Below are 26,563 nucleotides of genomic sequence, written 5' to 3' on the forward strand. Positions count from 1 at the left end.
TCCTTATTTGACATATTCCGTAAAAGAGATCCCATTTATCAGAATAGGAACCTTTTGCTTCTGAAATACTCTGAATATTTCTAAACTTTTAATTTCTTAAACTTTTGAATATTGACATTTATCTATGCTGTTAAATTGAAAAAGTAAAGTGTTTAAGTATTTTTCCAGCACTGTATTTTTTAAAAAAACAAACAAACAAACAAAAAAAGATCAAATTTCTAAAAATTTTCAGCAACATTTGTCAATATAATTTCTGGCCTCTAGGTGGCAGAAGTGCGCCATTAATGAGTTGATGCTGCTGTAAACATTGGCAGAAGAAGCTAGCTAGCTGCTGTAAACAAAGCTGTGCGGATAGTCTGTCAAACAATTCCAAAATTGCCTAATGTGGTGTCAAGATATGATTAAAAAATACGTCTGCATAACAGCAAAGTAAGTGAAAACCGATTTATTCACCAGATATCGTCACGCTGATCGAGAAATTAACTCGCAAATTGACCTTTTAGTTAGTCAGCTAACTAACTAGCATAAATATGCTAAAGTTAGGACTGAAGAGATACCTCCGGGATTTGGACATTGACCAGTTAACTTTTTATTTATTTTAGACTCCAGTGTTTTGACTGCATATTAGCTCATTGCTAAGATATTTAAGTCTTGTAAGGTTCAACTGATGTAACGTTGAGCGAATCGATTGTTGTAAATGGAAATATTTGGCTAGCTGTTAGCTCGGCTAACGTTAAGTTGGCTCAACAAGAACGTGCATCGACAGATTTTAAATCGGGTTTGGCTGTTCTTTTCTGTGTCTGAATACGAAATACATTTCTCGGCAGTGCTCTCCAGACTCTGCCGGCCAGACTTCCATGAGCAGCGGAAGCAGCAGTTCAGTCCGGCCCCGGATCTGCCATGACCCGGCCTGCAGTCTGACTGGAAGATAATGGCTGCAGAGCTGTTCCCCACCAAGAAGCTGGTCCCCTCCGCCTCAGCGAGCAGCACCACCTCCATCCAACAGTACCAGCAGCAGAACCTGACCAACAACAACACCACCACTGCACAAGGCTGCTGCAACTGGCAGGGCCTGTACCCGACCATCCGCGAGAGGTCAGTCTGAACCCCCAGAGCTCCAGATAGTGATGAGCTGTTTGACCCTCCGAGGCTGACAGAGGCTGATGAGGAGAGGTCATCCTCTCAGCCAGTTAAATAGACTCAGTTTTAATAAAGATGCAGCACTGACAGCCGTCCTGGTGCAGGCCTGTACAGACACTGGTTCAGGATGCTGACGTGTCATCTGTCTTGTTGAATTTCTGTCTGGAAAACTGCACATATCCTGTACTGTACTCAGAACAGAGGAACAATGTAAACATCAGTACTTATATTAAGTATCCAAGGCATTACTGAGAGTACATACTCTAATTTAGTGTGTTTGAAGTTTCCAAATTATTCTCACCATCACCTCAGCTGTGATGGTTATACAGTCAGTGGTTGATCTTGACTAAGTACATTTACTCAGGTACTGTTCTTAAGTACAGTTTTGACATACTTGTTCTTTACTTATTTCCATTTTATGCTACTTTATTCTTGTACTTGATTACATCTTAAACACAAAGTTGTTCTTTTTACTCCACTACAGTAATTATACTTAAGAGTTACTTTTAACATAAAGAAGCATGATGATATGATGCAATGCAGTACTATACTACTAATCTACTCACTAGTATACAAAGTATCTAAAATAGATTCCACACTGACAAACTTCAACACTAAAAAATCAAGAGTGACCTGAAGATCACCAGAAGCATCACTCTAACATCACAGAGCTGTACTGTTGATGTGATCACTGGTTAGAGTTACTGAGAATCATGGAAATGATTCAACTCAGCAAAGTGATTCTTGATTTCCACCTTTACAAAGAATGAGGAAGCGTTGTTTTCTTGGCCTGTTCCAAAATAAAAGTAGTGAGTCAAGTCAGTCTTTTTTACAGCATATATTCCAAAAAGTCAAGTTTGTCTCAGGGAGCTTTTTTGAAAATGTCAAAGCTTTTCAGATACACAAGTTAAATAGTGGAAAGATTTACTGCTGATTTAAAACATTAGGTGTCAGCAGGAATTCTGCAGGACAAGGACATCATGAACGAGGAGAGTTTTGTTCCCCAAAACATGCCAGTTTTGTTGCTTTGCATTTTATTCAAGACCTTGAATTTAATGTACTGAATGTGCATATTTTTTGTTTTCTCTGTTTTGCGTTGTTTTGTTTTCAACAAAATGTTTACTAATTCTGTGTCCTTGTAGGAATTCAGTCATGTTCAACAATGAGATGATGGCAGATGTTCACTTTGTGGTTGGGCCACCTGGCGGGACGCAGCGAGTACCAGGACATAAGGTAAAACCCCCCACCTGCTGCAGATCTGGGATCAGAGTGGAAAATGATCTGCAGAAAAACATTGTTTGGTTTTCTGCGAAGTTTAACTCAAGTGCATTTGAAAGGTGCAGCTGTGCTTGGAGTCTTGTGGTTCATGGAAACTGGACACGAGAACAAAGCAAAAGCTGCAGTAAAATCAAGATTAACTTAAAAATAACTAAGATGGAGGTCACAGCATTATGTTACATGGTCACAGGCGTCACATTTGTGTCTGTTGTCTCATGGTGTTGCTCTGCTCTGGCAGTATGTCCTGGCTGTTGGCAGCTCGGTGTTCCACGCTATGTTTTATGGAGAACTGGCTGAGGATCAGGATGAAATCCGGATCCCTGACGTGGAGCCTCCTTCGTTCCTGGCCATGTTGAAGTATGTTGACCTCTGATTCATTCAGTGTTTATGGACTGTCAGCATTTAGCTTTGTCTCTGTATAGAAACATACACAAAAAAAGCCAGATTACTTCTCAATATAAAAAATACATAATACAAACACAATTTAGACCTAATTTAATTGCACCCTTAAATGAGCAAAAAATAAATAAAAATTTGTTTCAGTGAAGAGTCTGTCTTAAGTTGATCCCGCCCTCTACCTTCTCAGGTATATCTACTGTGATGAGATCGACCTGTGCGCTGACACTGTGCTCGCTACCCTCTACGCCGCCAAAAAATACATCGTGCCTCATCTGGCCCGGGCCTGTGTCAACTTCCTGGAGACCAGCCTGAGTGCCAAGAACGCCTGCGTGCTGCTGTCTCAGAGCTGCCTGTTCGAGGAGCCCGACCTGACGCAGCGCTGCTGGGAGGTGATCGACGCTCAGGCTGAGCTCGCTCTGCGCTCTGAAGGGTTCTGCGACATCGACACCCAGACGCTCGAAAGCATCCTGCGGCGGGAGACGCTTAACGCCAAAGAGATGGTGGTGTTCGAGGCGGCGCTGAACTGGGCCGAGGCTGAGTGTCAACGGCAAGACCTGACGGCAACTATTGAGAACAAGCGTCTGGTGTTGGGGAAGGCCATCTACCTGATCCGCATCCCCACCATGGCACTGGAGGACTTCGCCAACGGAGCAGCGCAGTCCGGTGTACTCACGCTCAACGAGACCAACGACATCTTCCTGTGGTACACCGCCGCCAACAAGCCTGAACTGTTGTTCTGCACCAAACCTCGTAAAGGCCTGGCACCGCAGCGCTGCCACCGCTTCCAGTCCTGCGCCTACAGGAGCAACCAGTGGCGGTACCGAGGCCGCTGCGACAGCATTCAGTTTGCCGTGGACAGGCGTGTCTTCATCGCCGGCTTCGGCCTGTATGGCTCCAGCTGCGGTTCGGCCGAGTACAGCGCCAAGATCGAGCTGAAGCGCCAGGGCGTGCCGATGGCCCAGAGGATCATCAAGTACTTCTCAGACGGCTCCAGCAGCACCTTCCCCGTGTGGTTCGACTACCCAGTGCAGATCGAGCCTGACACCTTCTACACCGCCAGTGTGGTGCTGGATGGCAACGAGCTCAGCTACTTCGGCCAGGAGGGCATGACAGAGGTGCAGTGCGGGAAAGTGACCTTCCAGTTCCAGTGCTCCTCGGACAGCACCAACGGCACCGGAGTGCAGGGGGGCCAGATCCCCGAACTCATCTTCTACGCCTGAGCCGGGCAGAACGAAGGACGCCATAGAGATTCCTGCTTCACTGCCATGTAGACTTTTACTTTCAGGATGTGGAGACGAGTTCTCAGGAAGCTGTTTGAGGAGGCAGGGACTCCTGGATTTACTGCTGAGCCTTCGAGAGGACTGAAGAGGACTGAATCCTCATGTTCCTTCACACCTCTGTTGTTTTGAGCAGCTGTTGTTGAGTTGAGTTTCATTTTCTCTTCATCAAAGCAGAAATTATATTCCTGTGAAAATACACATGCACTTCTCTGTGAGGCAAACATGGCAGTTATATTAACCATGGGGGGGGCTTATAATTTTATATCATGATTAATTAAAGGATAACACACTCAAACAGGACCATTTGTTTTTGGCTAATGTAGTCAATCAAATCCCTGATAAATCAAAGTACTTCATTACAGTGATGCTAATAACATATAAATATCCAATATTCCAATCATCTACACATATAATCCAATATTACCATGAAGGATTCCTGATCGTTGATATACAGCATTGCCTGTAATCTCATAGACTCACAGATGTTTAAGGGAGACTTAACATGTTCGAACGAATCCTGAAATCTGTGCACATAGAAAACAGCCATGGGAATGTCTCTGAATAACTATGGTCTTCATTATCAGATTCATTGTGTATTAATCTCTTATTTTTTGACTACTTATTTAGATCCCAGAGTCCAGCAGCCCAAAACCTAAACACATTCAAATTGCAGTTGATTGATTTCATTGATTAATCGACCAATCATTTCAGCACAAGGTGTAAAACTAGTGGATGTTTCATAGCTCATTTTATTCCAACTGAACTCTGACATTAAAACGCACTCTTAGAAGTGTGTTTCTGTGTGCAACAAATGAGCACAGTTAAAGCAGTTTCACGGTTCATTTTCGGTGCTGCGTCACTGTAATACAGGTTTTCAGTTTCTTGCCTTAAAGATAATGTGTTGCGTTTCATCGTGAGACGGCTACAGAGACATTTAAATGTTTAAAACTTGACAACATGTCGCTCATTCTGCTGAACTCCTGCTCTCGTGACGTTCAGACTTTGGTTTCATTTGAAAGAGCTGAAAACATTCCTGCTGCTCCTGAAGAACGGAAGGACTTACTGAGGCACTACTTTGACTTTGTAACCTGTGCAGGTGTTTACCGTTGGTGGTTTTGGTATTTAAAGCTGAATGGTAAGTTTTATATTTGTAGTTGGACACCTGATCACAGTCTGCTACTGCAGTTTTTTTTTTTTTTTTGTTGCAGTCTTTCAGACATACTGTAACCTTCCTCTGGTGCTCTGTACTGTTGTACTGCTTTCTGGGCTTCTTCTCTGATGAAACGTGGCGACTTAAAGGGACATTTCAGCCACAATCCACCTGAAAGTCTACCAGTCCAGCCTGCAGTATAACAGGCTATCTGAGAAGATTTGAACCATAACTGTATACCTTTTTTGTGTTGTATTTAAAGAACAGTGTTCCTCAGACATCACTTGCACAGATACATTGTCAGCAACTTGTGCTTTTATTTTGAAAACCACGACATCATGTTTGTACCAGATCCTTGATTTATTGTTGCATTGATGTTGCAGTCATGTGAATATTTCAGTGATTGTGTCCTGACGAACGTCTTCATCTACTCACTTAGAAAATGGAGGAAAAAAACTGTTTTATATGATTCTATATTGAAGAAACATATTTTTGGATGTCTTTGTTTCCTGTTATCTGATTCCAACCAGAATGTGCAGTGAGTCGGTGGCCTTATGAATGTGTTGTTGTGACAAATTTGGAAATAAAAGGTTTGGTCAATTTGTCCTAGTTCTCTGTGAGTCCAGCGGATGTGATTCTACATGTAGAATTACTACAGTCTAAAAATACTCCAATACCACAAGTAAGTAAAAGTAGAAATGTATTTGCATCAAAATATACTTCAAAGTACCAAATTTAAAATGCTCCTCGTGTAGAATTAAACCATTGTAGTTTGAAGTACAATTTTGAATGCAGGACTTTTACTTGCAGCTGTGTATTTCTACATTGTTGTATTGCCAGTTTTTAGATGTGAAGAAGTCCAAGATGTGAATACTTCTTCCGCTCAAAACACTGAAACACGTACGGTACTTTTACTTTATAACAAGTTTTTTGTGCTTATGTTCCGTATAGGTTTTTAATGATATTCACCCGTCAAATAAATGCAGTGAAGGAAATTATGTTAAGGGGGGGAAAAAAATTCAACTCGATGTTGTTTGTCCCTCCGCACTTTCCGTAACGAAAATCAAAACAAGGAAGTGACTGGTGTACATTCGCGAGCAGAGTTCAAACAGCAGGAGCGTGACAGACTGAACCCTGTTTTTTGCCGACAGAATGCACAGATTAAAGATCATCTCGGGACACTTGCGTCCCTCCAGTCCCGTAGGGTCCAGACGGGACTTGCAGAGGGCGGAGTGCGGCTCAGCAGCCAGCCGCAGTCCGGAGGACGTGGTGGTCGTTCATGGACTCAGGACTGCTATCGGGAAAGCTAAGAGAGGAGCGTTCAAGGTAAACGGTTTGACTTGAACACCTGCCAGCGGTGGTGAGGGGTCATGATGGAGAAAGCTGCACCAGCTGTAACGTTGTCATGATGTAGCAACGGTGGAACTACATTTACTCATATACTTGGTGTTAAGTATTTATTTTGAGCTACTTGTACATAACTTGAGTATTTCCATTCTGTACTTGTACTGCATGAAGCTGACAATACCACTGTGCTTTGACTGTATGTAGCTGACAATACTGCTGTACTTTTACCATATGCAGGGCTCAGATATGTAGTACTTTTACGTTGTTGTATTGGTATTTTTGCTGAGTACTTCTTCCTCCTGTGTGTTGCTGACTGATGCAGGTGCTTCAGCTGTGATATCATTTAACCCCTCGTTTGCCTGCAGGACACGACGCCTGATGAGCTGCTGAGTGCAGTGATGACCGCTGTGCTCAAAGACGTTGGACTGTCACCCAACAAGCTGGGAGACGTTTGCGTGGGTGAGACGAGACTGTCATTGTTTACATCGGCTATCACATCATTCATACTTTGTCATGACTGAATAAGTTCAGGCTTCACCCTCAGCTTCGTCAAATCAACTTTATTTATACATTTCTGTCATTGTCTCTGATGTTTACACTCAGTGTCTGACATGAAGATGCATTCAAAATGAAATAAAAACTACATTGGATCATATTAGCAGAAAGCAGACAAGGTAAAAAGTAGAAATCACATCATGAACGACTGATCAGTAGTGGAAAGTAACTAAGCACATTTAGTTGAGTATTGCACTTAAGTACAGCTTTGAGGTACATGTACTTTACACTCCACTGCAGAGGTAAATATTGTACTTATTATTACCTCATTACATTTATTTGACAGCTTTAGTTACTTTGCAGATTCAGATTAAAAATACAAAATATAATCAACAATTTCAACATTAACGCAACACACACATGAATGCATCATTAATTATGATGCAGTAATACATAATATTCTGAAATTGGCCCTTCTAATTAATCAGTACTTTTACTTCTGGTGCTTAAAGTATATTTTGATGCTAATACTTGTGTACTTTTACTTACATTTCTAATGTAAGTAATAGTATTTTGGTAAAAGATCTGAGTACTTCTTCCACTGCTGGTTGTGAAACAAGTTCTTGATGCAAATAACGATTTGCAAAACAAAACTACTCAAAGATATTAAGATACATTCTGTTTGGGAATACTGACTCACTTTATCTGTTAGTTAAAAGACAGGAAACGTGGGACTATTTTGTTTCTGCACACATGAGACAGTTGTTACCTGACCTAAGTCTATAGACGTACATTTGCTCTACAGGCTCAGATGTGTGACTGAACTCTCCATTCACAAAATAAAATGTTGTTTTTCACTGTTCTTGTGCTCTGTGTACTGAGCCACCTGCTGCTGTCTGCAGGTAACGTGCTGCAACCGGGTGCCGGTGCTCTGATGGCCCGAGTGGCTCATTTCCTGAGGTGAGACTGATCCTCCACGCTGTGATCCTCCATCATTCAGTCCCAGCGTCTCACTGCTCTGTCTTCATTTCAGTGGGTTTCCAGAGACCGTGCCGGTCTACACTGTGAACAGACAGTGCTCCTCTGGACTGCAGGCTCTGTTTAACATAGCAGGTAGAGACAGGATTCTTCACTTCCCTTTTCACCACCTGAACGAAGCACGAGACCACCACTGACCCTGTTTTAATCCTGTTTGTGCAGGAGCCATCAGGAGCAGATCCATTGACCTGGGCCTCGCGTGTGGGTGAGTGTCTATGACGTTTCCACTGTAAGAAATAAAGTTAAACCCATGTTTCTTCACTTGACCAGAGAGTGTGTGTGTGTGTGTGTGTGTGTGTGTGTGTGTGTGTGTGTGTGTGTGTGTGTGTCAGTGTGGAGAGCATGTCTCTGCGTTCTGTAGGTAATCCAGGAGATCTGAGCTCCAGGCTGATGGACAATGACAAAGCCAGAGACTGCATCATCCCGATGGGGTGAGACCACATGCTGCAGGATTCTCATGTTCTGTAACTCAGAGAAGGTTTGAAGGTCACTGAATTTGACCTGGAGACTCTAATCCCAAACTTAAGGTAGCAAAATCTGGCATGTTGTTCCACAAATATACGTTGTGATGCCAGAAGTAGTTACTGCTTCCTCAGAGTTACTTCCACTTTGTTACATCACTCTTAAAAATATGAGTCTATTGGATTCTGAAATTTGTCATAACCATGAAGTTTTATTATAGCGCTCCCAAATTTCTGCAGCTCTAACATGTATTAATGTGTGTGTTTGTTTCTGCAGCATCACGTCAGAGAACGTCGCAGAGAGATTCGGAGTCTCCAGAGAGAAACAGGACGCCTTCGCTCTCAGTTCTCAGCAGAAGTCAGTCAAACTTTTTAAGATCTGTTCGTCTGCACGAGTGGAGGAAGTATTCACATCCTTTACTCAGCTAAAAGTACTAATACCACACTGTCAGAATACTCTGTTACAAGTAAAATTCCTGTATTAAGTGTTACTTGAGTAAAAGTATGTAATTATAATCAGGAAAATGTGCTAAAAGTATTCAAAGTAAAAGTACTCAGTGCAGTAAAAGGCCCCCTGTGACTGTTCTGCTGTTACATATGATGTCATTAGATTATTCTGACTCATGCATTCATGTACAAGCAGGATTTTACTGTTGGAGTTGGTTGAGGTGGAGCTCATTCTGAACTATTTTGTAAAGGACTGGAACTAATGATTCTTTTCATTCTGGATTAATCTGCTGATCATTTTCTCCATGAATTGATTGATTGTTGGTTTAGAAACATTCTGAAAATAGTGAGAAATGTTGAGTCAGAGTCCAAAGTGACGCCTTCACCATGTTTGTTCAGTCCAACCAAAAGTCCAAACCTCAACATCATTACATCATATATTTAAATCATTCAAAGGAAAAACAGCAAATCTCCACATTTGAACTGGAACCATGAAATATTTTGAAAACTAACTGAAACCAAACTTCAATCAACTAATTGATTAATTGAATAATTGTTTCAGCTGTACTTCATTGAACTGTTTGGTCACTAATTTTATAACAAACATATTTTCTAACCTCTTAATCTGTAAAGTAACTAGTACCTAAAGTTCTCAGATAAATACAGTAAAAAGTACAATGTTTCCCTCTCAGATGTGGTGGAGTAGAAGTAGAAAGTGGATGAAAAGTAAAGTATAAGTACGTCATATTTGTACTTCAGTACAGTACTTGAGTATTATATGAATTCCAGGGTCAGCAGTGATGTGAGAATAAAGATTTGAAACCTCTTGTTTCATATTTTTGTTTTTTTAATCAACCTGCCTCCACAGAGCCGCCCGGGCGCAGAGCTCAGGTCTCTTCCAGCAGGAGATCGTTCCCATCAGCACCAAGTTTGTAGACAGCGACGGTAAAGAGCAGCAGGTGACGGTCACTAAGGATGATGGGATCAGAGCGGGAACCACTCTGGCAGGACTCAGTAAACTCAAGCCGGCCTTCAAAAATGACGGCAGCACCACAGCAGGTGAGCCTTCGTCTGGGACCAGCAGGTGAACTCATCCATCCCAGCGGTTATCAATCAAACACACACACACCCTCTGTCTCAGGTAACTCCAGCCAGGTGAGCGACGGAGCGGCGGCCGTGCTGATTGGTCGCCGGTCTGCGGTCCAGGCTCTGGGTCTGCCTGTCCTGGGGGTCCTGAGGGCCAGTGCAGTGGTTGGGGTGCCTCCTGATATTATGGGTATTGGACCAGCGTTCGCCATCCCTGCAGCTCTGGAGCAGGCTGGTAAGATTTCAGACCAGTGAAGTTTTTGCTTTTGATAAATAGATTTTCCACCCAGCGCCACCTTCAGGTGAGCCTCAGCGTTACACACGATTAAACCTCAGCACGTCAGCATGATAACCACAGAGGACCTGTGACCCTGTTTCCCCCTCAGGACTGACTGTGGCTGACATCGATGTGTTTGAAATCAATGAGGCCTTCGCCAGTCAGGTGAGTTCAGGTGTACAGCTAGAGGATTTCTCCTCTGTGTGATCAGGAGCTTTTTCCTTTCTCTCTCTATGTGCTTCTTTTTAAGCATCACTTCAACCCAAATCACCAACAAAAAACTGTATTCCCACTCAGAGTCTTTTGAAATTTCTGCCTCCATCCTGTTTGTTTTCTGTGCTGCTGCTCAGGCAGTGTACTGCGTGGAGAAGCTGGGAATCCCGTTGGAGAAGGTGAATCCTAACGGAGGCGCCATCGCTCTGGGTCATCCTCTGGGCTGCACCGGAGCTCGACAGGTGGTGACGCTGCTCAACGAGCTCAGACGCAGAGGAAAGAGGTTCGTCTCGACCGCTGCGCCAACATTCGTCATTTGTTACCAACACGTACGAGTTGATTAAAACGTGCTTGTGACTCTTCCCCTCCTGTTTCCCTGACTGCAGGGGGTACGGCGTCGTGTCCATGTGCATCGGGACTGGGATGGGAGCTGCTGCTGTCTTTGAATACCCCGGACCGTAGGAGCAGACCACTAATCACTGTGACTAAAAGCCCCTTTCAGACATGATGGGTAATCTGTAAATGTCTGGTAATCTGCCTGAGATTAGATATATTGCCCGTAGAAGAGGTGGGTAATCTGGGCCAAAAAAAAAAAAATAACATCACAATTTGAGTAATCACAGTTCGTGATCTAAACTGCGATGTTTTCTCTAAATTTTGAAATTCTTTGTAGACTGTTATCCTGACTTTCCAGAAGATTCTCTCATGATTAAAGCCTGACTTTGAAGGTGTAAACAGAAGCTAAAAGATAATGAAACCATAAATTAACACTTGCAAGTGCTCATAGTTCAAATAGCAAAAAATCAAACCAACCCAAACACACCATGCTGCTGTTAACGTCACGTGAGGTCGTTCGTCCAATCAGCATAGCCGGTGAGTTGATTTCATCACTACTGGTTTAATCATGTGGTGCGGATCTGCCAGTCAGTGAGTCATGTGAAGTTAGCTAAATTTTTTACAACATTAATAACTAACATTAATAAACTACGTTTTTCAGGTGTGAACGGGGCCCCACAGATGTTTTAATCAATCTTTACATTAATCTCCCACTGAACTAATGCTGCTGTGCTTTAGGCGTCAATACCTTTCAAATATTTTGAGTGCCTTTGATTGATGCTGCTGACTGAACCACTTTGGCAGACCTGATTTATCCTGCTTCAATCGACCATCCAGCCTGCGTCTACAGGTCGTGTCAGGTGTCAAACTGATGGCTCCGGTGTCTGTGCTGAAAGCTGTGTGGTTTAGTTTCGTCCTCAGTGTGCCGTCAGATACATTAAAGCAAGAGGCTTTTATTGTGAAGCAGCTACAGGAAGTCACCAAGTTAGGAGAGCTTTGTCAGCGCGGCTACAGGGGAACAAAATGAGATATGGATATATTCTGTGCAGGGAGGAATACTGAGCTGTTAGATGAAGAGTTTGCTTCAGACCGTCATCAATGTAAAAAAAAAACACGAATGTTTAAGCAGTCGAGCTGTCAGCTTGATTTTTAGTTGCATTCATCATGAATGCATGTGTAAAGATCCTGAGTTTGATTTTCTGGAAGTGTTTGAGGATGTAAGGAATCCAGCATGATCTGTCAAATCTAACGGCCACACAGTCATTCTGTTTGGAAATGAAAGACAATGAGCCTCATGCAAGAACGTTCTCTTATTCCTATCGTACACCTTGTAGGACTCAGGTTCAGCAAACTCTGACTGGGCAAACGTCAGCGTTCAAGAGCGACAGTGCTAAGATGATCCAAATCCTAGAAAGTGTCGTACAGATCTGCCTTTTCTGCTCAGACTGTGGGAAGTTTAATTCACTGCAGTCAAAGATCTGCAGACAAAAACGAATTCAATAGTCAGACGTCGTATTACAGCACAGAATATTTCTTAAAGGTCAGAAAATATTAATAGAACAGCTGCCAACAACGTGACATCAGAGCACTGAGAAATAAAGAGGGAAAGCAGGAATGGCCCCAATCCCAATTTGTTGAAGAATCTGATCTAATATTTCTATTAATTAAATTTGTATCTTAATAGTCTCAATTGCTCATAAGTGCCACAGAAGAAGAAATGTGCTCTTGCATGAGGTTCAGTCTGTCTCTGTTATCTGAAACTCGAAATAACTGTAGACCTTTGTAAAACTGAGCTGTGAAGAATCTTTTTATGATACTGATTTTCTGTGTACAAATAAAACAATTCAACATGATCTGAGGCAGCAGGATTCAGTTTTTACTAAAAAGGTGTTTGATTCCTCATCTGTTGGGATTTTCTCTGTCCAACATATAAAACAGGAACACAGCAGTCCAGATCCTGAGACATCAGGAAACTGTCAACATCTGCAGTGTGATTTTAGGAAGAATCCCGAGTCTGTCCGTCAGGAGCGTCTTTGTTGTAGAAAAGCAGAGTCAGACCTACATGAACTTCTGTTTCTTCCGAGCCTGAAACTGCTCTGTTTTGCTCTTAATCGATTTGACGAGCAGAGACAAACTGGGGTCCATCGATTTCTTCGAGGCAGCCTCGACTGTCGGAGAGTCAGAGTTATTTTCCCGTTTCTTTCCTGCCACTTCCTGTTTACCAGCGGCGTTGAGTGTGTCCTCCATCCGCTGATGCTCCTCCTCTCGTCTGCGCTGCTTCTCATTCAGGATGCTCTGCGTGGCTTTAGTCTTCTTGTAGCTGGGGTGGGACGGGTCCAGGTTGAACAGGTGGGAGGTGAACATGGCCTGGAAACGAGGGTCTTTGACATCCATCTGGACGCGCAGACAGACAGGAGAGGGTTTGTTACAACATGACACAACTGTGGACATTTAAATCCATCAACCAGTGGTTAAAGCATTAAACAGACCTGGAAGTCGTCGTCCTGCAGCGACTCCTCGCCCTTCTTCAGCAGCTTCTTCCTCTTCTTTTTGCTCAAGTTCTGCTGCTCCACGATCTTGTCATAGTTGAAGTGTTTGTGTTTGGCGTCGTCACCGTCGTCCTCCATCAGCAGAGCTATCTCCGCCTGCACACACACACACACACATGCACAGGTTTACATGTTTAGCCTGAGCTCTGATCCACAGGTTGAAGTGATGGCTCCATGTGGAGCTGCTGGGAGTGAACTCTGACCTTTTGTTTCTCCTGCTCCTCTTCCTCCTCAGCTGTCCGCCCCTCCTCCTCCTGCTTCTTCTTTTTCTTCCCCTTCTGTTTCTTCTTCATGTCTGCAGACACATCAGACAACACTGATGCACAACACAATAATCTAAACCGATCAGTTTACTGTGCATAGAAGAGATTTATTACATAATCTATATACAGTGCAGTTTGATCATGAAAGATGTGATGAAACCTTGATCAGGTCCTACAAACCCCCGCTGTGATTGACTGATTAACTGACAGAATTGATCACCTGTAGCAGCGAGCTCCTCGGCGAAGAAGGGGTCATTGAGATCAACATCTGGGGGAAGCTCATCGTCGCTGAGCTTTTCCTCATCCTCGCCCTGATACAAAACAAAAAATATCAAAATAATGTTAAAAATAGAGTTTGGGAATGCATAAAGTAAAGTAAAATACCACATTTTAAAGGAAATGCAGCAGTACGAGACAAAGCATGACGTTGGGATCAGATACAGGTGATTAAAAAGACACTAAAACTCATTTTAAAACTTGTTTCGCAGAGCCATGAAGACTGAAGAGATTTCAAGAAAATCAACAAAAGAAAATGTGAACGAATGCTTGTTTCCATCCAACGCTGCTACACGATTATTAGGAGTTGGTTCATTGAGGTAAGCAGGAGGTGGCGCCCTTGGAAAAAGGCAAAAAAACCTCCTCAAGCGACCGTAAAAAAGCTTTTGTGAAATGTACGTTTTTTCTGAATTTTGTAATTTTCATCAACATCTTCTAATCTTCCTCAGAATGTGCATAAAAATACACTGATGGAAACACACAGCCAGAGTTTTGAAGAATGTGAGAACAACTCACTCCACCTTTTCCATCTGAAATCAACACAGTTCAGAGTCTAAATGCACCTGTTGTTACCTCTGCAGAGACCTTTGTGCTGCTCTACTCACCTCTTTTCTTTGAGATTTCTTCTGCTTCTTCTTGTCTTTCTTCTTCTCCAAGAACTCCTCCCACGGCGTCAGCTGATCCTTCCCCTCCAACTTCTTCTTCACCAGCTGCTCTGTCGTCTCCTTCAGCCCTGGAGACGAGGGGTTTTAAGTAAAGCTGAGCTGCGTGGAAGAAATCTAAACACCAAGCACATCTCAAATAAAACCACCTGGACCTGAAAAGCTCTCGTCTTACCTGGCACCCAGGTGATCTCCATCTCCATGTCTTTGTCTTCCTGCAGCTTCTTCTCTTTGTCCTGGATACCTTTCAGCAGCTCTCTGTACTTGGAGATCTGCTCCTGACTTTTCTTCTTCTTCTTCCTCTTCTCTTCCTCCCTCTGGGGTTTCTTCTCCACATTGGGCTCTTTGGAGAGGACATCACACCTCCTCAGTACTGTCTCACCTCCTCCTGCATTATCCTCCTCTCCATCCTCCTCCTCCTCTCCAAACTCAATCCCGCCTCCTCCTTCGCTGTCCTCTTCTTCACTGGAGGAGGCCAGGTATGCATTGAAGTCCATGTCCAGCAGCTCATTTTTGTTGAATTTCCTGTTCAAGGCAGTCACGCGCTCGTGGTCGGTCTCATCCCACGTCAGCTGCACCTGATTGGTCAAACACACACACATATCAGTCCCACATTAAGGGTCTTAACTTTGAAGTTCTGCTCATCATTCTGTTGTCGTCACATTTTAATCTCAACTTTCCATCAGAGAGCTGCTGCATCACAGACAGACACACTCTTTTCATTCACTCCTGGATTCCTTGAGTAAATGTAATAAGTTACATTCCACCACTGGTTAAAATGTACTAAAACAAGGGGAAACCAGAAGCAATGATGTGTCTCCTCAAATAAAGGCCTGGTTCTCTCTGCAGGTTATATTTATATAGACAGTGTTTATATATTTTACAATAATCATTACTACCTGGCAAAAAAACATATAGATACAACAGGCCATGTGATTAAAACTGACCCAGACCACTTTTTGACAGTAACTATCAGCCTTTGTACCTTTGATGTTGTTGTGGCAGAGGAGGAGAACAGTTTGGGTGTGTAAGCCGCGAGGTTCACGTCCATCGCCACGTCTCTGGGCTCCTCGTCAAACTTCACATCGTCAGGAATAAACCTGTTGGGTGGAGGTTTCAGTTTCAAAAAGGGTGCGTGTCAGATTTCAATCATTTCTCTTCTAGTCTAGTGTCAGTTAAAGAGTCAGTGGTGTCGCTCATGTTTGAACTCTGACCGAAGGTCCAGGACGGAGCAGCTGCTCTCGTACTCGTAGCCGTCACACTCCTCGTAGATTTTGGCAGCGGTTTCGACCGAGTCACACTCCGCTACAGCGTAGAAATACTTCAGCCGCTTGAACTGGTAGTCACGCATCTTCTCTCTGTAAACCCTGAGAGGAGACAACAAACACACACACACACACACACACACACAGTGATCAGATCCACAGGACGAACACACGCTGCTGTATCAGAGGTTTGTGTGAACTGAGCAGTTAAAATAAATGTCATCTGTTCACACAGGGTTAGGTGAAGGTTATGGTAAAACTGCAGGGACTAATCATAAATCTGCATGTCTGCGTGTGTGTGTGTGCGCGTGTGTGTGTGTGTTCATTACTTCTCCTCCTCAGTGTCGTCCTCTGAGTCGTCGGGCAGAGCTCTCAGCTCCAGCGGTCCTTGAGTCTCCTCCACCTTCAATCTCTCCTTCCCAAACTCTGATGGGTAGATCTAGACAATACCCAGCATGCATTGCTGTTAATCTCACTTACAGACAACATCCAGCCGTGGAATGTATCAGAATTAAGTACAAAGTTTGAGATGCGCGCCCTTTACTTTTCATGCTATTTTCTAATTCGACTCCACTGAATTTATCCAACAGCTTTAGTTACGAGTCACTTTAAAGATTAAAATTTTTGCACACAACATTTGAAGCGTTTATAAAATATGATATTTTGTTAGAAATTGAACTATCCAACAGTTTATACAAGCACAGATGAAACGGTTAGTCGATTGATTAAACTACCTATTTTGATCATTTTTCAATCTCTGGCTGCTCTGAGTTAATGAATGCAGATACAGTCATTTAAGTCACGTGTGGTTGCTACCATACTTTTTAGGAGCAGCTTTACCTTAACAGACAGCACAGCTCCTCCTTTGGGCGTGAAGGAGTTCAGCACAGCCAGCAGGTCTTTGGCTTTCATCCGGTCCCAGTCCATGTTGCAGACAGCCAGTCGAGTAGAAACCTGAGGCATGAAGCACAAACACGGTTAAAGCCTGTTAAAATGTTTCCTGGTCAGGCGAACGGATCGTGCTCCATCAGCAGATGCCACCTCACCTCCTCGGTGCGTGGAGCATCTTTGCACAGCTCTCCCCAGTCATGTTCGATCTCCTCTTCTTCTTTCCTCAGGATGGCATCCACGTCTTCATCATCGTCTTCATCCGAGCTGGTCTCTATGTTTCCCTTCCCTCTGGCCAGATCCGGCTCACTGTCACTGTCCTCTTCCGAATCCAGACCGGACTCCTCCTCGTCAGATCTGCTCACCACATCACTCTCCTCTTCTGAATCATCATCATCGTCCTCTTCATCATCTTCATCCTCCTCACTGCCAGCTGTAACACTGTCCCCGAGGTCAGCATCGTCCTCCTCTGCACTTTGCTGCTCCTCATCGTCTTCCTCATCTGAGGAAAATAATAGAAAACATGACAGAAATCCTAACATACAAACGTCTGTAAGACTCACAAATGAAACATCAGTTTGAGAAGCTGCCATCAAATGCTGACTTATCATTTCTGAAAGCAACTTCATAGATTATTAAAATAGTTAGGATGCATTTTCTGTCTGGAGATTGGACGTCAGGATAGTAAACTGACAAACAGGACTGGGTGAGCTGCAGGCAGGTGTTGAATGTGTGAGACTCAGAAACATCTACTCGCCTTCTTCAACAACTCGGACACCTCGTTCAGCTTTAGCTTTACCATCTCTGCTCTGCACCGCCTTTTCTTTCTTCACCTCTCTGTCAGCCTTCACCAGCTTCTCCTTTCCTTTTTTCTTTTTCTTGCCCTCTGCCACGCTCTTGCTCTTTATGTCCTCCTCATCGTCTTCATCCTCAGAGTCAGAGACTTTGTAATAGCGCTTCAGGTCCTCGGTGGAGGTCTGGTTGATGGGACGGCCTCGCTTGTCCACCGTGTACTTCTCCTTGAAGCGCTTATCGTGAAACATGGACTGGAAACGCTTGTCTATCTTGACTTTGCGTTCTCTCTCAGGCATTTCCCAGAATCTGGGGTCCCTCTGCACCCGCAGGAAGCGCTCATCGCCGTCCTGGCTCTTTTTGGACGACATGATGGCAAATTTGAAGTGTCACCTGACAAAGACAAGCAGGACATACTGTTGGGTAATATGGACAACAAGCTCTAAGCCTCTTTCTCATATGGTGTGTGTGTGTGTGTGTGTGTGTGTGTGTGTGTGTGTCTTTATTACAATGACCAGATCCTAGACTTTTCTCAGCCTCTTAAGGACTAATCTATACTTTTATATTAACAATAGATCAAATCACTGTGTGTAATAGAGGTTAATGGAGGTTAATGACGAGTGATTCGTGAACTGAGGATTTAGCAGGAAACAACAAATGTTTGACTTTCCAGCACATCTCACTTTAACATTATAAACACCAACTAGACAAAAAGACATCGTGATTATGTGTAACTACTTGATTAGTCTACATGCTGAAAATATAGCTTGTTGATTAACGTTATTTTTGTAATAGTTAATTAATGGTTATGTTACTCAACAAGGAGCTAAAGTGAAAAAGCTTTGCTTTTGCTGGCTTCCTGTTTCTACCGTTACTGCTGCTTTTCTCTGTTTCATCGCTTAATAAACTATACTTCAAGTTTGTAGGCTTCTGTTTGGAAAAATTAAGCAGTACTACTCAAAGTCCAGCCTGCCTGACACTCTGCTGCTGTTCAGTTTCACGATGCTCAGCAGCTCGTTGTCATGTAAACAAAATGTCCGAGCAGTAACAACAGACGTTAACGGCGGGAAAGTCAGACAGCGGCTAACACTGCACACCGCTGAGCACGCGCCTGTGAAACATACACGAAAAATGTGTAAAACACCGTTTAAAAACAACAAAAATCATAAAACTTTACCGATATTTCCCCAGCCTTCTACTACACGTGTTTTCCCAGCATGCAGCTCTTCTGTGACCTCTCTGTCGTCCCGCCCCTTTCTTGATAGAGCAAGCGAAGTGGGACAAACGAGGTAAAACGCGAACTGACAATACGATCGTCTCTACTTGTTTGTGTAGCGGGTATATCAGTTGCCACACTGTGATCCAGTTCCGTAGTTTGCAATGAGCCCAGTAGAATCCAGTTCCAGGTCTTCCCTCCTCCTCCTCCTCCCAGAGGTCACTCTGTGGAGGACAGGAAGAAGTCTTCCCAGGTGTCCAGTGTGAGAGGCATCTCTGCTTTAATTCACCTGGTAGCCGCGCCATGAGTAGCGGAGTGTGTTGCAGAGTCCTGCAGAGGCTCCAGACCGCTGGGTCCGCTCCTGCAGCCTCACCAAGCAGCTGGAGCCGGATCCCGTCCTCCTGCTGCAGACCCCGGCCTTGGCCCAGGTCTGAAACCCGCAGGGGACTGTCGGTGCCGGGCAGGGGCGCCATGAACGTGTTCAACAGGGAGATGAAGAAGAGGCAGAAGAACTGGGCAGCATCACTGCGGGATGGACACCTGTACGACTACCTGAGGGACGAGGTACGAGCCCGACAGACACCTGAGTACATGTACTCCAGTACACAGCTGAGGTACTTGTACTTCAAGTCTTCTTTTCTACTCCACTACATTTATCTGACAGCTTTAGTTACTAACAAATGAAGATTTTGACACACGAAAGATACGAACAAGTTATAAAAACTTCCCAACAGTTTATACAAGTAAATACAAGTACAGCTGAAACATGTAGTCGATTAGCTGATCGACAGAAAGTTAATCGCTGACATTTGATGGTTCCAGGTTCTCAAATGTGAAGTTTTGCTGCTTCTCCTGTAAGTCATTTGAATGCATTTGTAATAATGTTGAAGTTTGGACTGTTACTTTTTACATGAATGCATGAGTCAGAATAATCTAATGATATTGGTGTAAAAGAAACTCAGTCTTGTTTGCGCCTCTGGCAGGTGAGGGTGAACACACAGCAGCTTCTTTGACCACACATGTTCCTCCTTTAAGCGTAAGAATAAAACAAGTGTTTGTTGTGTTGAACTGCAGGTTGGCGGTCGAGTGGCAGATCGGGTCTACGACATCGCGAGGTGAGTGTGTCACGACACACCTGGTATTTACCACACAGGTGTGCTGCTCCCACTTTCTTTTTGTCCTCAAACGTTGTCCCTCGTCCTCTCTTCTCAGGACGTTTCCTCTGGCTCTGGACATCGGTGGTGGAAAAAGTCACATTGCAGAGCATTTGAACAAGGTGCAGAGTGTCGTCCGTCTGGATCTGTTGGTTTCAGCTGTTCACAGCTGAGTTAAATCCTTAATTATTGACCCTGAGCCACATCTAACTTTGTGTTTTCTGCCCGTTGGTGTTTCAGGATGTAGTGCAGCGTTTGTTCCTGACAGACATCTCAGAGAAAACTTTGGTGAGTGTTGAAACGGATCACAAAAAACACCACGTAGACGTTCAATCTGCACGTTCTCTCAGAAGATGAGTGAATCCTTTCAGTCAGTTATTAGCGATGGTGACGCAGGAAACACCGCTGGATGCTGTACTCGCCTCTGCTGACACATGATGCTGATAAACGTTTATTTCGTGGCTCTGATCTTCAGAAACAGAGCAGACACAGTGAGATCCCGACTCACTGTGTTCTGGCTGACGAGGAGTTTCTGCCGTTTAAAGAAAACACCTTCGACCTGGTGATGAGCAGCATGAGGTGAGATCAATAGATTAATCACTGAAAATCTTTAATAGGATTTGAGAATGTGGTTGTTGAGTTTGTGACTGTTGCATCACTTCTTGCCAAAAGATGGCGTTAAGACCTCACTGAACCTTTTCATGAACGTCATTGACTCAGTTTTGGTGAAACCACCGCTGTTCTCCTTTCTGCAGGAAGGCATTTTAGCTGATGTCTACACTGTGTATTTAATTTCATCTTTTGCTCTCTTCTTTCAGTCTGCACTGGATCAATGACCTGCCAGGAGCTCTCAAACAGGTGAGCGTGAACTTTACGATTTGTGACGGATACAAATGATTTTCAATCTGTGATTGTTCGCTTTGTGTTGATGGTCGACGCTTCCTCTGCTGAGGCTCTTGTGGTACAAAGTCCATTTTTTCTTCTTCGTTGCTCAAAGTGTGTAACTTCAGGCATTTTTAATGTTTGATAAAACTGTAAATTATCCCTGAAATGCGGTTTTTCCACTTACATTAAGTCAGTTATTTTGCTTGAAGGCTAGTTTATGGAGAATCGAGCTGATTGTCCACCACCTCCACTCAGATCCACCAGGTGCTGAAGCCGGACGGGGTGTTCATCGGGGCGATGGTGGGCGGGGAGACCCTGTACGAGCTCCGCTGTTCCCTCCAGCTCGCCGAAACTGAGAGGGAAGGAGGCTTCTCCCCCCACGTCTCCCCCTACACCGCCGTCACAGACCTGGGCAACCTGCTGGGCCAGGCCGGCTTCACCTTGCTGACTGTGGTGAGAAACACCAACACAGACACTGTCAGAGCCAGTGAGACGCCGTGAGGGAAGATGAACAGTGACATACTGTATGTAACAATACTGACACATCATCCTGTGCAACTTACCTGTAGAAGGAAGAAACATATCTCACCTGAGTTATAGATGAACGTTCTCTATGAAATAAATATGCTGCAGAGGTTAAAAGAACATAGCTGTGGACATTTTTCTTGGCAAATAATTAACAGACAAACAGCAGTAACAAAATCTGTAACGTGATGATAAAAATCTCCACGTTAATCACAAACATTTGAAAGAAAATAAGACGTCGAACACATCTGACCCGTCTGTCTCTGTTTCAGGACATTGATGACATTCAGGTTCACTATCCAGGAATCATTGAAGTCATGACTGATTTACAAGGTATAAAATGTCAACGTGTGACCAAGTTTATCTGCAACATGAATTCAGTCTGAAAGTATTTGAACTTATGGTGCAAAACGGCTGCAGAGCCACATTAATTAAAGCTGTTAATATGCTGAACCTGTAGTGTCAAGTCTGACACTTTTTGTGCTTTAGTTGACGTTGTTTCACCTCTGTGGTCATTTTCATAGTTAGTGCTGACATTTATATCGCACTGCATTGAAATGTGAAAATCTGATAATTTACCGTCAATCTAAACTTTCACTCTGCATTAACTTTCATTTCCATATTCTGCAGGTATGGGTGAGAGTAACTGTGCCTGGAACAGGAGGTCACTGTTGCACAGGGACACCATATTAGCAGCAGCAGCAGTTTATAAAGGTAAGTGTTTAAAGAGGAGGGTTAAACGATGAAGACACAGCAGACCTGTGGCTCCAGCAGCCGTTTCCAGATTGCCATAGAAATATTTACTGTATATCAATATAGATGAGTTCCTGAGATGAGAACAGTCTCAAGTTTTACAGACATTTATGAGTTTTTTCACGCTTGAACCACAGCAGAGGACTTTCAGCAGGTTTCAGCCAAAGAGTAAAAGTAGTTTGGCTCAAAATGGTGGAAAATGTGACTTCCATATTTCTAACTAAGCCAGAAAATGAGATCATACACTTCTGACAGCTTCACTGTACAAGTGGTGGAATGTAACATTTACTCAAGTACTGTACTTCAATACAAATTCCAGGTACTTGTGCTATTCAATTAATTATGATTATATAGAATTGTTTAATAATAAGTAATTTAGGTGTTACAGCTGCTTCAGTCAGAGCAGACTGTATATCTGACTCTTGTCTTCTCTGTGCTCATTTTTTCCCACTGTTTATGATGTTTCTGTTATTATACCTGACCTTGTGCCTTTTGCTCATGGTTATCTACTCTTACACATCAGACCAGCCCAAAATAGAGTTTTCTGTTGGTGTTTGGACACTGTTTAACTTCCCCTTCCTGGGAAACGAGCTGCACAGCTACAGACGCAGGCATCCAAATGTGGTGAAAGTGTGAACGCTTTCGATTCTGTTCATTGCTTAAGATGGTAAAGAAACCTGAAGGGTTTCTTTCTTTGCAGTGTCACGTACAGTCAGTTTTAATGATTCATCTTAGTTTGTATCGGTTAGCTTACTGTAGCTCAAAGACTGGAAGCAGAAGGAAATGACTAGCCCAGCTCTGTCCACAGAGATGAAACTTCTCATCTGACACATTCAAAGCCCCCAAATCATCCTGTCGTGTTCCTTTAACTACAGGTATCTGTGCTGCTTGGCTATATTGTGTCTGTGTTTGTTTGAAAACAGAGATGTATGGTAGCGAGGACGGGTCCATCCCCGCCACCTTCGAGATCCTCTACATGATTGGCTGGAAGCCTCATGAGTCACAGGTAGGACAGAAATAACGTTCAGACACTGCTGCTTTAACAAGGTGCTCCTCAAGGTCCCTCCTTTTTGTCTCAATTTTTGGTGTTTTTGTAGGTATTTCTCTGTTTTTTTTTCCAAAAACCAGAAGCATTAAATACATCAGTTCCAATACAACAGCAGAGCACTGGTTTATTTTTATACTTTTGTTGTCTTTTTCAGGCCAAACCGGCGAAGCGAGGCTCAGCCACGGCGTCGTTTGGAGATTTGTCGAAGATCAGCACGCCGACCAACACAAACAAGACATAGTAGAATCCGAGCCACTAAACAGCTGATATACTGCAGATTGTAAATAAAACAATTTATTTAAACAACTACGTTTTGTTATCAGGTTAAACGTAGGCGTGTTGGTGTGTTGTAATATTTTTCTGTGGAATAAAACTGAGATATGAATATATCATTGTGACAACATTCTGTTTCCTCAGGAAATGTTCTTCAGCTGACTTAAAAATAAAAGTTGACTCATTTAGCCACATGGCACATGTAACTTTCTGCACTGAAGCATCAGAAATAAGTCGAAGAAGACAGTTTGACAAAGCTGTGACACCAGTGGACTCAAAAACAGACACAACAATGCAGACTGATCCCAAACGACTGTCTAAACACACATCTGGTCTACAGCTGGAATACACAAAGACACAGTTCCAGAGGAAGAGTAAAATCAGGTAGGCGATACAAGTCATATCAGTTTCTTATTTCAAATATTCTCTAAACTATACACTATAAATACTCATATCCCTGTGACCATTCAGTAACATCTGTGCTACTGAAAATAAACCTCCAGACCAAACCACCTCTTTCTAGAGAAACACGACCACAGATTCGGTTTTCAGTTAAAAATGAACACGTCACCAACTGGTCAGATCTAATGGTCAGACTTACAGTAAATCTGCCAACAAAGCCACAATTTCAGGCAAGGAGTGGAAAAGAAATGGTGCAACTAGTCCTATAATATCTCCAGATTTGCTGAGCCCCCGGGCCCAGTGTGAATTCTCACAGTAACACCAGTTTCATTTCCGACCACAATGTTGTTAGTCATGAGTTCCTCTTGGATAAAAACTGAGTTTTAGACCAGTGTCTCTTAACAAGGTTGACAGGCTGCAGAGATGTTGCTTTACCTCTACTTTGTCCTCGCTGCATGTTTCTGTCACGGCTTTGCTGGTAAGAACATCTAATTTGCCAGCTTTTTAGCGACACCATGTTTCTAACATTTGGGCTTTTTTGGTATCAATGCTCAAAAGAGGGACACATTGAAATTAGTTGACTTATCAAGTGAGAACAAAGAGAGAAATATTTGAGTTCTAACTGATTATTTCCATAATAATGTTAGCAAACATAGCAGCAGACATAAAACCATGCAAGGAAGTCAAATCTGTCAGAAACAGATGAGAATGTTGTGGTAGACCTGTCAAAACGGCTTTTGTCGTCAAAACGTTGATTCTCTATGTGGCTCCATCCATTCAGGACTAGACTAACGCTCTCATGGAAATGGCTGAACTTGAAAAAGTCATTTACATTAATATAGTATGAACGTTATAATAGGCCACCTTTCGTAGTAACTGAGAGAAAATTATACCAGATCAAGTTTTCTTTAATGAATAAGACACAGCATGGAGATGGAAATGTCCGATTGCATGTGCTTATCTGTAATTTATGGGTTACCTCTTTTGACTGCGTCTTATACTGCTGTTACATCAATAAAGTCAAGTACAAAGATGAAACCTGATTGTGTTGATAGAAAAAGACAGATGATGAGAATCCCTAGAAACTCACAGCCATCAAACCAGCAGGAAGAAAAAAGATTCACATTCTACTTTTTGGGTTTTTTTACTCCAGAGTCAGATGAGAAGATCAATATCAGTCTCATGTCTGTTCGATAATAATTTTTCATGTGTTTTATATACAAAAATCTTAATCTGTAAAGTAACTAGAAACTAAAGCTGTCAGATAAATAGTAGAGAGCAGTACGTCACTTCAGTATTTAAGATGCGTATTCAAGTGCAGTACTTGAGTCAGTGTACATGGTTACGTTCCACCACTGCAGTGGAACATCTGGAAAGGAGGCTGCTTGCAGTTTGCAAAGGGGTCAGAACTTCAGCTCCAGTGTCTGCTAAAACGTTAGCAGTCAGACCATCATGAAACAAAGTCTATGCTGTGAAGCAAGATAAGCCAAAGAACTACGAAGGACATATAGATGATCAACACACAGGTTTACCAGTAATATTTAACTTACTGCTGCCTTTTTACTTTACAGACACTCCTAAAAAGACTGTCCTGCTGAACACAATGGCTGTACTGCCCTGTCCTCTCAGAGAGGAAGATGTAACATGGAGCCGCTACGTAAATGGTGAAAAGGTGACTCTTGTCTCTATCAAAAGTGGCAACGAGAAAATCACTGACAAACATTATGCTTCCCTGGCAAACAATGCACTGGTAATAAGAAATGTTAAACCCTCTGATTCTGCAATGTATTTCTGTAATGGAGAGAAAATATATCTGGAAGTGACAACAGATCCCAACATGGTGGATCCCAGTGATGGAAATGTACCAGTCACACCAAGAAGGGATGAGGCGGCTTACGGCCTGCGACCAAATGAAGCAGGGGACACAGACACAGAGAAGCAACAGCCCTCAGACTCTTGGAAAGTTCCTGTTGGTGTCGTCATGGGTGCTGCATCGGTGGTTTTGGTCGTTTTAACCCTGAGATTCTGCTCAAAGAAGAGAAAAGAGACAAACACCAACTCGGACAAAACTGCAACTGAGGTGATTTATGAGGAGATAAAACCTGCCGTGGAGCAGCCGAGGAGGGAATCGGATGTTGAAAGTCCATACTACTTAACCAGCATCGATGCAGCATCATGCAGCTCAAATCCACCAAACAATCTGTACAGCACTGTCAACAAGCTGAAAACCGAGGGACGCCGCAGCGAGGAGTGTGTGTACCACCTGGCCCAAAATCCACCACAGACAGTCAACTGTCAGCATCAGTGCTGACTGTCTGCTACCTGTCACTCTTAGATATATGAACTGTCTGAGGCTTTGTTGAGGCTTTCTGGTGCAGATATTACAGACAAATCGGTCCAAAGATTTAAAGGCTGTTGTGTAAAACTGTAGCTGTAAAGGCTTCTTTTGGTCCTGGAGTCTGTTTTGATCCACTGACTCTGTTGATTTTCATATTGATTATATCAAACATGGATATTTTTGTTCCGTGTTTTGTAATATTGAAAACTCAATTAGAAATCTGAATCAGTTGATCAATTAACATGTTAGTCTGTGCTAAGTGTCTAATGAAGCATCGTCCCATTTCATTAAATCGGTCATTTTGGGTATTTTCATTATCACTCTGCT

The 26,563-nt window shown here is 43.1% G+C and overlaps 4 protein-coding genes across 6 annotated transcripts; 3 read left to right on the forward strand and 1 right to left on the reverse strand.

Moving 5' to 3' along the window:
- Positions 1-309: 309 nt before the first annotated feature.
- btbd3a (BTB (POZ) domain containing 3a) lies at positions 310-5,847 on the forward strand. The gene is made up of 5 exons (XM_076729374.1): positions 310-429; positions 828-1,095; positions 2,283-2,373; positions 2,657-2,775; positions 3,005-5,847. Exons 2-5 carry the CDS (start codon positions 932-934, stop codon positions 4,035-4,037), a joined length of 1,407 nt encoding a protein of 468 aa, XP_076585489.1. The 5' UTR covers positions 310-429; positions 828-931; the 3' UTR covers positions 4,038-5,847.
- A 453-nt stretch (positions 5,848-6,300) lies between these two features.
- acaa1 (acetyl-CoA acyltransferase 1) lies at positions 6,301-12,800 on the forward strand. 2 transcript variants are annotated; one of them, XM_076728804.1, is made up of 12 exons: positions 6,301-6,573; positions 6,960-7,053; positions 7,992-8,049; positions 8,123-8,202; positions 8,290-8,332; positions 8,460-8,558; positions 8,866-8,946; positions 9,904-10,094; positions 10,177-10,356; positions 10,508-10,563; positions 10,749-10,894; positions 10,998-12,800. In XM_076728804.1, exons 1-12 carry the CDS (start codon positions 6,400-6,402, stop codon positions 11,071-11,073), a joined length of 1,278 nt encoding a protein of 425 aa, XP_076584919.1. In that variant the 5' UTR covers positions 6,301-6,399; the 3' UTR covers positions 11,074-12,800. The 2 variants fall into 2 exon arrangements, with proteins under 2 accessions (XP_076584919.1, XP_076584920.1); XM_076728805.1 differs by having other exon boundaries at positions 6,303-6,573; positions 10,508-10,567; positions 10,753-10,894.
- esf1 (ESF1 nucleolar pre-rRNA processing protein) lies at positions 12,738-18,891 on the reverse strand. The gene is made up of 13 exons (XM_076728803.1): positions 18,820-18,891; positions 17,608-18,035; positions 17,009-17,352; positions 16,803-16,916; positions 16,292-16,401; positions 15,912-16,064; positions 15,683-15,797; positions 14,873-15,275; positions 14,641-14,768; positions 13,980-14,070; positions 13,700-13,791; positions 13,437-13,592; positions 12,738-13,341 (listed from the first exon to the last, which is right to left on the reverse strand). Exons 2-13 carry the CDS (start codon positions 18,011-18,013, stop codon positions 13,006-13,008), a joined length of 2,448 nt encoding a protein of 815 aa, XP_076584918.1. The 5' UTR covers positions 18,014-18,035; positions 18,820-18,891; the 3' UTR covers positions 12,738-13,005.
- A 181-nt stretch (positions 18,892-19,072) lies between these two features.
- On the forward strand, positions 19,073-23,612 carry ndufaf5 (NADH:ubiquinone oxidoreductase complex assembly factor 5). 2 transcript variants are annotated; one of them, XM_076728498.1, is made up of 11 exons: positions 19,073-19,472; positions 19,933-19,973; positions 20,071-20,134; positions 20,253-20,300; positions 20,488-20,591; positions 20,831-20,870; positions 21,153-21,350; positions 21,695-21,755; positions 22,053-22,136; positions 23,099-23,181; positions 23,378-23,612. In XM_076728498.1, the coding sequence occupies exons 5-11, from the start codon at positions 20,578-20,580 to the stop codon at positions 23,462-23,464; spliced, it is 567 nt and encodes a 188-aa protein (XP_076584613.1). In that variant the 5' UTR covers positions 19,073-19,472; positions 19,933-19,973; positions 20,071-20,134; positions 20,253-20,300; positions 20,488-20,577; the 3' UTR covers positions 23,465-23,612. The 2 variants fall into 2 exon arrangements, with proteins under 2 accessions (XP_076584613.1, XP_076584612.1); XM_076728497.1 differs by having other exon boundaries at positions 19,074-19,422.
- Positions 23,613-26,563: the final 2,951 nt, after the last annotated feature.

The sequence above is a fragment of the Chaetodon auriga genome, chromosome 4 (genome assembly GCF_051107435.1).
Source record: "Chaetodon auriga isolate fChaAug3 chromosome 4, fChaAug3.hap1, whole genome shotgun sequence".
NCBI classification, from domain to species: domain Eukaryota; kingdom Metazoa; phylum Chordata; class Actinopteri; order Chaetodontiformes; family Chaetodontidae; genus Chaetodon; species Chaetodon auriga.

Bases quoted from the DNA above. Each gene is read 5' to 3' on its own strand.
- btbd3a (XM_076729374.1), top strand. From the start codon at position 932: ATGGCTGCAGAGCTGTTCCCCACCAAGAAGCTGGTCCCCTCCGCCTCA. The intron at 1,096-2,282 runs GTCAGTCTGAAC...GTGTCCTTGTAG, and splicing joins TACCCGACCATCCGCGAGAG to GAATTCAGTCATGTTCAACA. The intron at 2,374-2,656 runs GTAAAACCCCCC...CTGCTCTGGCAG, and splicing joins AGCGAGTACCAGGACATAAG to TATGTCCTGGCTGTTGGCAG.
- acaa1 (XM_076728804.1), top strand. From the start codon at position 6,400: ATGCACAGATTAAAGATCATCTCGGGACACTTGCGTCCCTCCAGTCCC. The intron at 7,054-7,991 runs GTGAGACGAGAC...TGCTGTCTGCAG, and splicing joins GCTGGGAGACGTTTGCGTGG to GTAACGTGCTGCAACCGGGT. The intron at 8,333-8,459 runs GTGAGTGTCTAT...TGTGTGTGTCAG, and splicing joins GACCTGGGCCTCGCGTGTGG to TGTGGAGAGCATGTCTCTGC.
- ndufaf5 (XM_076728497.1), top strand. From the start codon at position 19,162: ATGAGTAGCGGAGTGTGTTGCAGAGTCCTGCAGAGGCTCCAGACCGCT. The intron at 19,974-20,070 runs GTGAGTGTGTCA...CTCTCTTCTCAG, and splicing joins CGGGTCTACGACATCGCGAG to GACGTTTCCTCTGGCTCTGG. The intron at 22,137-23,098 runs GTAAGTGTTTAA...GTTTGAAAACAG, and splicing joins AGCAGCAGCAGTTTATAAAG to AGATGTATGGTAGCGAGGAC.
- esf1 (XM_076728803.1), bottom strand. From the start codon at position 18,013: ATGTCGTCCAAAAAGAGCCAGGACGGCGATGAGCGCTTCCTGCGGGTG. The intron at 16,917-17,008 runs GTGAGGTGGCAT...TTCATGCCTCAG, and splicing joins ATGCTCCACGCACCGAGGAG to GTTTCTACTCGACTGGCTGT. The intron at 13,593-13,699 runs GTCAGAGTTCAC...GTGTGTGTGCAG, and splicing joins AGGAGCAGGAGAAACAAAAG to GCGGAGATAGCTCTGCTGAT.